This window comes from Taudactylus pleione, unplaced genomic scaffold (genome assembly GCF_031769625.1).
Source record: "Taudactylus pleione unplaced genomic scaffold, aTauple2 ptg000386l, whole genome shotgun sequence".
Taxonomy (NCBI): domain Eukaryota; kingdom Metazoa; phylum Chordata; class Amphibia; order Anura; family Myobatrachidae; genus Taudactylus; species Taudactylus pleione.
In genome coordinates, this window is record NW_028284787.1 from 19,774,804 (window position 1) to 19,786,954 (window position 12,151).

Sequence of the window (12,151 nt, forward strand, 5' to 3'; positions counted from 1 at the left end):
AGCTCACCGCGACATGCGGACTCCAGAGGGATAGTACAAATCGGGGATGCAGGGTCCACGTGTGTGGCCAAGAGTGTGCACAGTTGCAGATGCTGATGGAAGAAGCGGCAAGTGCCGCCGGCAACTGGTGTGTGGAAAGTCCAGAATTACACACGAGTGTGTTGAAAGAATGCAGTCCACTGAAAGCTTGACGCGTTTCTCCCCTTTGACAGGGCTTTTTTTTTTCAAAAGGCAGGTAAGGTAACACTCCTCCAAGAAAGAGGCCTTTTTAAACTGTGTCAAATTAATCAATTAGTGTTAATTCAGTCCAGCAGTGTGACTGACGTTCTCAAACAACTCACCCTTGGATATACATCTAAAAAACCTTAGAGATACAGATTCATATATCATATTATATCATACAGACACAAAAGGAGATGGATATATAGAAGAATATCAGCATATAAAACTGATTCTAAAAAATACATGAATTCACAAATGCTATTTGAAATGTATCAAACGTCCTGTAAAAATAAATATAGCACATTATATATAGAATGTTATATAAAGAAAAACACATAGATGGAGAGCATATAAACATGTGTAAATAAATACACGCACATAGAGCTCTCGATCCAATCTTGTAATCGCAGACAGATAACAGCAGAAATAATATATACCATTAATAAGAGTATTCACTAAATATAGAATATATAAATACACAATAATAACGTAATAATAAATGAAAAATAATTAATAGAATATATATATATATATATATATATATATATATATATATGCGGAAAACATCACATGCACACAAGGCCACATATGTGCATGCGTGTCCACAAATATAAACACATGTGAAGAATAAACAAAGATAAAAAATAATAAAAATAGAGAAATATATTGCTAAATGTGTATAAGGGTAAATATAAAATAAAGGAGAGAGAGAAAGAAAAAAAACAAAAAAAAACTAAAAGGAGGCTTAAATCTCTATATCTTAGGTCTTCAGTTCAATCAGAATCCAGGGACTATAAGAGACCAATAGAGGGCAATCCAAAATGCATATATGAATAAAACCCCACAAATTGGGATCTCTTAATGTAATCAGCAAAAAATACATATATGGTCTAACAAAATGATGTATAATTATACACTTTATATCAATCAAAATCCATATCTATTGCCTCATTAAGACCATCTGGAGACAGTCCACAATGTGCGTATCCAGAACGCCTCTCGTATACACAACCTGCGGTACCTATCACCCCCTCTTGGTGTTGGTGCTATGAACACAATACCTACAATGGTTAGAGACCCAGGATCCTTGGCATGAACTAAACTAAATCAACTATTGTACTATAATGTTACAGTTAATGGTTTGTAACAGCAATATTATTTGCAATTGATATCACTAATATTATGGGTACAGAGCAGCAGTCTCTAATACTTAATACTACTAATCTAAATGAATAGGTAATTGTAGGTAAATGTAATAGTCTACTGTAGGTAATATGTAGTTTGTCAATATAGATAATATAGTAGGTTATCTTAAACACTTTTTTGTAGGAAATTATTGCTTTTATAAATTGTTATATTTTTTACCACGATTTATTAGGAATCGATAGATTGCACCCGTTTGAGGCTATACCTTTAGGGAATCATCCAGGAAGTGGTTTGGAACGCAAATCTTGCGTTCCAGAACACCCCCACATGTAAATGAGATGAGGGCGAAAGCGGCTGAATACACCACAGCTGACATATCCACGTCTTGTGTAGTCTAAGCTCCTGGCATGAAGACATCATGCCACTAGATGACTAAGGATTCTGGCACTTTACAAAGTGATGGCCGGAATCATAGGTTGCTTAGGTTACTGGCACGCAAACAGGAAGCGCGATCCCGCACTCCTGTCCGCTTGGAAGTCAGAGGGAGCCTGGGTATTATTAGGAGTCCGGATAAGTTAAGCATAATTGGAGCGAGTGACTGCAATCTAATATTATCAATCAAACATTTGTAGTAACATCTTCCTATGATTAGTTCTATTTCACGAAAGATTCCTGAGAGCGGCTAATGCAATTTGCAGCATTTGAGATTACAAAGAGGGGCGGAAGTGATGTCAGGGGCAACCCGGTATAAATATCAGGCAAGCAGACGCTAAAGCATGCCATTACCTCTGGAAGGATTTTCCTGTGTGCACATTTGTTGTGGATTTAAAGTAATTCTCTTGGAGCACTGGGCCTGATTCAGAGCCGAACGTTCTGACAGAGCGCTCGCTCTGAATCAGGGCCGGCCTTCTTGTTTTTTAGAGTGGCCTCCTGGCCGCTCGCATAGCTGTGGATGATCCCCACAGCTATAGCGAGCGGCCAGGAAGATAGTCGCGATGGTCAAGACCACCGCGACCATCGGACTTGCTACGAGACCCTTGTGGTAGGGTCTCGTGGCCGCAAGCCCCAGAGAGATTTCGGCTCTCACAGAGTGTGATGTCAGTGGGGCCGCCCCCAAACGGAGGCGTTCACATGGGAACGCCTCCGTTTGGGCAGCCACTCCCCGGCCCGCCCACCAAAGGGGGCGTGCTGTCACTCAACATCGACAGCAGGCCCCCTTTGGTAAAAGACCCGGAGCGACGGTTTGCCCGTCGCTATCCGGGTCTCGCGCATGCGCACTGGGCCACCATCGACCCGCTTGCGAGCGCATAGCACTCGAGAGCAGGTCTGAATCAGGCCCTCTTTCTCTAAACTCCTGTTAATACTTGTTTTGTATCATATTATGTAAGTGAATATATTATTGTCAGCAGCTATGTTATTTCAAGCAGATTGCCGTGTAAATGCTGTGATTATATTAGCGTTGCTGAATGACCTATGTAAAAGATGCAGGTTTGCAGAATGTGCATCACATTTAACAGATTGCTGTTTAGACTATACCATTTTTCAATTAGGTGTAATTTGCTTGTTTGAGAAAGTTTCCCCCTTCTGTGCTAGTTATATATACACATTTAAATTTGGTTTAAAAGGTTCACTTTAGGAGTTATACTAATTAAAAAGAGATTTTTTTTTCTGCTATATATATATATATACACACACATACACAGTTATGCTATACTTTGTACTTGAATGCTAAGTAGTAGCAGTACATTTTGTACTTGAATGCTAAATAGCAGCTATTTATAAATGTGTATATATTTTTGAAGTCACATTTGGAAAACTAGTCAGATTGAAAAATGTATCTATTTTTCTGCCACATATGTGTATGCAGTTGATTTATATGTTTAATTGGAATGTCAGGTGAAGGCTACTCTTTGATTGTGTGTATTTTTTTTAGACCACAACTGGAAAACTATTCTTTGCATGAATTTGCGGAGTATTTCTTTCAATCTGATACACAGTAATTTTTTGTATGTATTTGTATTTCAATTTATTTATCATTCATTCCTTTTTATATTTGTATATGCACACACAAATGGCTATTACATACAGTGTACATGCATATGTTTTTATTTTTTTTATCAGGCCACATTTAGAATACTGTTCCCCTTACGAATATCTGGAGTGTTTAGTGCAGTTTACGGTTCACCAATTTTTAGTATGTACAAGTATTTATATATAGTATTAGTGTTATAATTACTGTGCTAATCCTCGACAAAGGGCATTTGTGCCTGAAACGTGTTGGAAAGCTTTGGACACAGCACACGTGAAGGACACGCTCCAGCACCGCAACAGCAAACAGTCGGATCGTTTGTCCCTGCACTGCAGTTAGCAGAAGACTGAGTGAATATACACGTAAAGGGAGCCAGCCAGCAACGCTGCCGTAAAGACTGGAAGGTAAGCAGAGATAGGGAAAGTTAGTTACGAGTGCTACCTTCCACCGCACAGACACTGAACCGGCTCATATCGGAACCCCATACACTGCTTGTCCTACAAATTTACAAAAGTGGCTATAAACATCATTTAACCACCTTCTTTTTTACAGGTATTGTGCTACACATTTGTTACACTATCCAATTTCAAGCGCTTGATTTATCTTTTAGAAAGTATTTATGTAAGTCTTTAAAAGCCTCTATATGTTAAAGACTTCCCTCTCAAATATATATATATTTATCACCCTTTTAAAGATTGTACCCCCTAAAGAAGTCTCATGGTAGGGACGAAACGAGTAGGGTGTATTTTTGGTGCTGAAATCCATCCGCCACCAGTGAGGATTCTACCATTGAGCTCAAACCTTAGAGGTTATGGTGTTAATACATCTACCCCACCATGGAGTTTGGATATCAGAAACCATTTTATTTGATGTAAGCAAATTTTATACATTGAAAAAACTTTATCAAGAATAAACAAACTGATATTCTACTACGAGGGGCCATTCAGCCATGTTTTGGGTGATTATTTGGTGAGAGGGTCTAATTCTAGGAAGCCATAGCTAACTCACGTATGGGGAATCTTCCAAACTACACAAGAAGAAACCACTCTTAAAAGGTCCTAGGAACCAGAATATATCAAAGACATTTTTACCTCATTAAGATACCTTTTGACTAATTGTGTGTCAAAGATACAGTTTTTAACTCTGTACCTGTCTAGCTCCCTCAAATCTTTTTTATTGTATGCTGTTTTTTGGAGGTTCGATTCGAGGTGCTGCTTAATTTTCAGTGCAAGATAAAAGGTAATGTGTACAGAGAGAGAGATATAGCGTTCCCGCTAGGCTGTTTCATCAGGGCGCCGCGGCACCCTACCCTATTTCTAAAGGGCCCCGCTGAAACAGCCTGCGGGTTCTGTCCCCACCAGCGGGACACTGGGGTCACCGCCACTGAGTGGATGCCGGGCACACCCCCCAAGAGTGACGAAAAGGGGACGCATCATATAGACATGCCCCCTTTTCACACGCACATAATTACCCTTTCTGTAGGTCTGGCTCCCATTTTTTTTTTTAACTTCGCCATTGATATACCAAACTGTAGTTTTGTGTTTAAAGGACAATTAAATTCTAAAATTAAAATTTTCACTTATGGAGTTGAAATATATTGTTCAGTGTACCTCATGCATTAAACAAAAATAAAACAGACTCAGCATTTGATCCCCTCACAGATGATATCAAAGGCAAACTTCTTAATCACACCTGCAGCAGATTAAAAGAGGAATTGTCAACCTCGTAAAGAGAAAACTGCACTGATGTAACTAAGAATTGTACTCGTTTACACAAATAAATTATATTAAATAAAAATATTACAAAGTCAGTATTTAAACATATCACACGTGACAAACACTATAGTACAGATGTGTAGACATACAGTACATCTAGCTTCCTTGCGCGTTAAACAGCCCTTCTAGTCGCACAGCAATGCGAATAGGACGCACAAACAGCTTCTGACGTCACAGCCGCTGACACTGTAAAGTAGTATTTCACATGTAGATACACCCGCAGCTGCACACAGCATATAGGCATGCTCCATATCATTTTAATCAGCAGAAGCTGCTTGTGTGTCATATCTGCATTGCTTTTGAAGGAAAAAAACTGCACAAAAAAAAAAACTGTCTTTGTGATTGCTGCAGCAGTCACCGGCAATTACCTCCAGTACAAACTCAGCATGACCCAGAGTGGCCAGCTAGGGTATGCACAAATAGCGGCAGGCCACCCTGGGTCCCACTGAACCGGTAATTAAGGCACCTGAGAGACAAGCCGGAGTTCTACACACTGGTTTGTGGCTACATAGAAAGTTTCCCCTATGAGCGCTTCTAACTACTGGTAACTATAAGTGTGGTCTTTACTACTCAGCACATGTAGTGTTTCTAGCTCGTAACTCTGGGCTAAATTTTATACATTAGAGTAGTTCTAGGAGTTTGTGCTGGAGGTATTTGCTGGTGGCTGCTGCATCAACCAATGTTATATGGCAATATAGCCAGCAGCAATATATTCATGGCTTTGGGATTTTTACTGACTATGGACACTGTGGACAATGTAATAGGGTCAGAGTTTAGAAAATGTGAGAGTTTAGCAGTAAAACTCACACACTAATACAATGATTGAGTTGTATTTTCAAAACACCTGAATGAGAGTTTAAATCTAGAGAGTTTTTAAGTCTGAAAAACACACAAGTTTGTCTGTTCTGTGACTATTACATAGGTTGATTTTAACAATGTGACAGTTCTCTCACACATTTTCTAAACTCTCACCCTATTACATTTGGCCCTGTGTCTCAAACAAAAATTAAAAAGAGGTATCTCCATTTTATACATCTTAAACTCGCTATGTTATTGGACTTCCATATGCTATTTCTGTCAGCCACAGAAATACAGTAAAAAACAGCCATGCTGCAACTGCATTTCAAAGAAGATCGGTACTATTGTAATTCAATTACCAGTTTTAAATTGAACAGTTGCTTGTCTTGGATTCTATGTTTCCAATTCATGCATTCAACTACAGTTCTGTTAAAGAAGTATTACATCTTCAGTCCTAAAAACTGTAGATTTACTTTAGACATCTAAAACACACATTTGTAAAAATGAAATACTAACAGCTCTAATTTACAGGTTACTTGCTGAACATAACTGTGAATGTGACATAAAGCAGCAAAACAAACCTACTTTAAAACTGATTATTATTTGTATGTTTGTCTATAGTTCTCCACTCTTGCGTAAAACACGTGGATGTAATGACATCTTCCAACTACAATGTAAGTTGAGAGGTTACATAGTTAAAAAAAAAAAAAAAAACACACACGCATTAGTAAAATAAAACCTGTCAAATAACAAAAAAGGACAGAAATTTGTTTTAATAAGCCGTTGGTTTACCTGCTCATTTAGCCAATGCCACATCTATATGTGGGACAGAATGTGAAAAGGGGAAGTGGGAAAAGGAGAAAAGAGGAGAGAAGACAGGAATACATTAGTGAATAATGCATATATACTGTGTGGCAAGAACAAAGGGCACAGACAAAATAAGGGACAACTATGTAGCACAATAATGCTATATATATATATATATATATATATATATATATATATATATATATATACACACACACACACATATATATATATATATATGCTAGGGATGTGCAGGCTCGGATAGGTTCGAGTTTGCACGTTGAGTTCGGATTTTTCCCTCCAAAAAAACGGAACTCAGAAAGAGGCTAAACGTCATCTTACATGGACGAACATCATCATTCCTGGACTTTTGTCCAGTATTTCGGAATATATATATATTTCTTATTTAAATGATAATGCAATATATAACTATAAAACAATAAAATGAGATTTATGATCTTACCAGTTAATGCCTTTTCTTGGAATCCATAGGGAACACAGGCTTAGACACTAGGTATAGGAGGCTGAGCTGGAGTCTGAGCACCAAATAGTTAAGTTTTTCTTCAAAGAAGCCCAGTCTCCCTCACCCCTATACCCCGCCCCCATACCAGCCCAAGTCCAAGGCAAGGAGCGAGAGGAAGGAGATCGGAGACCTGCACACATGCAGCAAAAACACAACACACAGTAGAGGTGAAGGGGAACTGGTCACAGTGGGAGGGGATGCTCCTGGGCTGCGCTGAGAACCCTACACCCGAAGGCCACGACTGCAGAGGCGAATGTCTCAAAGGAATAGAACCTAATGAAGGTATGGCCAGAAGTCCACATGGCTGCTTTATGCAGCTGCTCCGCAGAAGCACCACGTCTAATCGCCCAAGAAGTCCCCACTGCCCGGATGGAATGAGCTCACACCACAGCAGGGGCAGGAAGACCCGCCACTGAATAAGCATGGCGAATAGTTGAACAGAGCCATCTGCTTTAAAGTCTGTTTAGAAGCAGGCCAGCCCTGCTTGTTGAAGTCATACAAGACGAATAGAGAATTTGATTTACGGAAATCCTGTCATCATAAATTCGGTGCGCCCTCACTACATCCAAGGAAGCCTCCTCCGGGGAAGAATCCGGTACCTGCAGGAGCAGCGAGACAAGTTACGACGTGGCTAGCGAATCCTGCCACTGTGCCCGCGGTGCGGGGAGTCTGCTTCACGTCACTGCCCTGCAGCACAGATAACAGCCGGGCTGGCCCCTCACATTGCGGAGTACCACGAGCCGGGACCCAGTGGAACTTATCATCTGCTCCCACAACTAAGGCTCAATATATTTGGAGGACGCTGGTGAGTGATTAATCACACTAATACATGTCACAACAGCGAGACATTGCCGTTTTTATTAATTGTGGGAGACCACAACCACCTCACTAACAGGAATTGACTTGGAGACCATTACAGATTTTACTAGCTTTTTTTATTCTCTACAAAGTGAGTCTCTTCCGTGGAACTTGTTTCACTTTGACTGATACATAAAAGTTACACATCTGCTGGAAATACAACAAAACATTTTTCACCACATATGGGATGTGAAACATCAATGACATAATTATCTACCTTAAATGGTAGCTGACATATAGTACTGTGGTGATCTAACAAATCAACGATTATCTACCTTTTTTGTTCCAATATTTCTTATATTGATTGATATTAATTGGTCACTTTGTTATTTGTTGCATTTTTATCATACCATATTTTACATGTGTATTTTCATTGGCCAATGATGTCTGTTATATACTGAATTTTATCTTTTACATTGTATTATTAAATTGATCTAATTGTGACTGACATAGTTGCTCCATTTCTATTTTTTTTTTTTATTCTATTTTATTTAATTCTATTTACTATTTTTTATCGAGAGCGATCGAGATCTCGAGAGCGATCGAGAGAGAGAGCGAGAGAGAGATCGATCTTTGCAGCGCCGGTGGCTTTTATTTCCATATGTTTTTACCTGGAAGGAAGGGCCACGATCTCCTGGTTGATGTGAAACTAGGATACCACCTTAGGACGGTAACCCGACCATGCCATAGAACAGTCCGGTCAGAGTAAAGGATCAGAAAAGGTAAGCGACACGATAATGTCAAGTCAGACACTTTATGGGCCGAAACGATGGCAAGAAGGAAGACTGTCTTCCACATAAGCCAGCGAATGTCCGCAGTATACAAAGGCTCAGAGGGGGCTGACTGTAGAGCCTGAAGAACCAAAGATAAGTTCCACAGAGCCTGCGGAGAAACAATTCTAGGTTGCACACGTAGGACACCCTGTAAAAATGTCCGTACATCATTTAAAAGCACAATCTGACAGAAAGGACTGAAACCTGTACTTTTAGTGAGGTTTCAAATCCAGGGCTCACTCAGGACACCTTATTAATCATAGACTTCGGCGTTGCCCAGAGACTGCCCGCAGCATTGAATGATGACGTCACCAGCTGCGCGACCACACGTGCAGCGGCGCCGCCGCGTCCTGGAACCCATCAAGCCTGTCTTTCCCCAAAAGCTGGCAGCGTGTTACTGCACTGTAATCTTTCAAGCGGTCCATCAAGGAAACCGCCGGGGACTGAAAGCGGCGTGGTGCTGTAGAAGCTTCGGGGAGGTGTGAGACCTGCTAGCTCTACAGTGCATGTGAGTAATAACAAACTCTGCCAATCTGCTCAAAAGCAGTGTGGTGGGATGCAGTATATAATGTTAATATGTTATTTACATATTCTGTAACAAACTTACCTTATTTTTTGCCTGCAGCCCCCTCAGATGTGTGTCTGGCATGGAGTGAGACCCAGGGACTATGTAGTTTGGTGACTCTCTCAGCGGCAGTCTTTAGAGTAGGATACAGGGTTCACACAGACCCCTAACCTATATAACTCCTACTCTGTTAGTGCTTGTCGCCTGTTGTCAGGAACTAAGCACCCAAACATCAAAAGAAAGAAATAAAAAAAAATAAAAGCTAGGATCTCGCCAGTGCCTTACTCCAAGGCACTAAAAAAAACCAACTGAGCTTAGGATAGAAGGGGAGGGGTTATATAGTGGGTGGGAGCCAGTTTTCGCTAGTGTCCACACCTCACTATGCATAACCCAGAAGTAAATGACATCCTCCAGATGGATGATAAAGGAGGACTGAAAGCTCTGGGGGAGAAGCCTGAAGCTGAACACCAGCCAAAGTATGTACAACAAACTCAGTGGTAAATCCTGGCAGAACACGACTTCCGGGCATTTAGCATGATACAAATAACCGCATGTGAAAACCCCTTAGCTCTCAGGATGGACGTTTCAAGAGCCAGCGAGACGGGACAGATCCGGATTGAAGTAAGGGCTTAGAGACAGAAGAACCAGCCTTAGAGGAAGACATCGGGACATCGATTGAGAGATCCAGAAGATCCGCATTCCAAGCCCTGCATGGATAATCTGGAGCCATTAGGATCACTGTGCCTCCTTCCAGTTTTAATTTATGGAGGACTCCTGGGATCATTGAGATTAGGGGGAAAATGTACATGAGATGGAAGATCCACTGAATCTCCAGGGCATCCAGCAGCAGAGTTCCCGGTTCCCTGGTGTGTGAGCAGTATTTCGGAAGTTTGTTGTTGTGTCGAGATACCATCAGGTCGATGTCCTTGCAGGCCCCAGCGGAGAACCAGGAGCTGAAAGGCGTTCAGTGGTTTAGAAAGTCCGCCTCCCAGTTTTGGACCCCAGGAATGTAAACTGTCGACAGAGCTAGAGGATGATCCTCTGCCCACTGAAGAATGTGACTCACCTCCCTCATGACGTCGTGACTGCAAGTGTCGCCCTGATGGTTTATGTAGGTGATGGCGGTCACATTGTACAACTGCATCTTAACCGGTTGGTGCAAGAGGAAGGGCTGAACCATGCAAAAAGCCCTGTATACTGTTTGTAGCTCTAGGATATTGATGGATAGCCAGCTTTCCGGTGTTGTCCAACAACCCTGGGACGTCCGATGATCAGTCACTGCCCACCACTCCCGAAGACTTGTGTCGGTGTTGAGTAGGACCCAGTCCTGAATCCAAAAGCAATGGCCCTTGTCTAGGTAGGACTGGTGGAGAAACCATAAGTGGTAATGATGGACTACTGGAGAAAGAATGATTGCTTAAGATCTGAAATGTAAATGGGACTTATTCCACCTGGCCAGACTCTCCAATTGTAATGGATGGGAAACAAACTGCTGCACCATGTTGAAGGTGGAGACAAGAGAACACAAGACCTGCATACCAGGTTTCTGCTAGGAGATCCACAAGTTGTGCAGAAGAAAGGAACTCAGCAGCCACCTTCTCCTGATGCTTAAAATACTGGGGCATCTGACTTAGTTGTTTGGTCAGAGTCCTTAATCGAAAGTGCAGACTTGACCGCCTCGATCAGGGTCTCAACATCCACTTGTGGCAAGGAGTCCTCTGGAATAGAGGAGGCCTAACAGAGACATTATTCCCATGATCTGAATAAACCTCCGAATCACAAGCAGAGAGGTCGCAGAGCTGTCCCTTCTAGCAGGCTTCCACTTGGATGGGCGGTTCTTGTCTAGCATCTGTTGGTGAGATGTCAACACTTGTGCCAGACCCTGCACAGATTGAGTGAAGGACTGCATCCATGGTGGTTCTACAGCCGCAGGCTGCAAACTAGCCTGAGTAGTAACAATACAGGTGGCCTGGCCCACTACAGCAGGTAGACCAGCAGGTCTGGGGGTGGCAAGTTGATTGGCTAACTGCAACATTACCTGATAAAGTGAGGTAGCTCATGCCGGTTCCCGATTGGAAGTTGTAGCCAACGTCACCTCTCGCTCCGTAGCTATGTAACACAGAGCACAGTGACTCAGGCAAGTTCTACAGTTATGCACAACAGGAGCGGCCTCTTCCCCACACACCAAGGTTGCTAAACAGTGGTGTGCTAGTGAGGAATGGTGCAAAGATTGTTAAAGCGCCACAATATATTAAATAAGTGGGGTTATGTAGAAAGTATGAAAACTTTTGAATGTAAATCGATATTCACTTTAATATAAACAGCAACAGTAGAAAAATAATAAGAGTTATGGTATAACATACATTTGTTAACTCTTTTTCTTTGAGGTCCATGGGGTCCAAAGGAAATACGTTGGGGTAGGTTGGAGTGATCCAGGCACCCAACAGTTAAACGAGCTCTCAGCTCCCAGGATGCACTGGGTCCTCCCCACATATACCCCTGGCTACAGGCAGTCAGTTTGGTACAAAAGCCCAAGCAGGAGAAGGCAAAAGGATAAGAAGGAAGAACCCTTGTTCTCTAGACCAATCTCTCACAGAAGAGGGAAATCACAGAGATACAAAAAAGATTGCCCAATAACATCAGGTGCGTTAGGGT

At 41.6% G+C, this 12,151-nt stretch overlaps 1 protein-coding gene across 7 annotated transcripts in view; it reads right to left on the bottom strand.

The window, feature by feature from the left end:
• The window catches only part of TMEM245 (transmembrane protein 245), a 267,111-nt gene that overhangs the window by 154,675 nt on the left and 100,285 nt on the right, over positions 1-12,151 (bottom strand). For 6 of the 7 annotated variants that reach the window (XM_088445733.1, XM_088445738.1, XM_088445736.1 and 3 more), the window contains exon 7: positions 6,763-6,786. The exons of the other annotated variant lie outside the window; for it this stretch is intronic. In XM_088445733.1, coding sequence (XP_088301859.1) covers positions 6,763-6,786 — 24 coding nt within the window. The remainder of the gene's footprint in view (positions 1-6,762; positions 6,787-12,151) is intronic. 7 annotated transcript variants of the gene reach the window in all.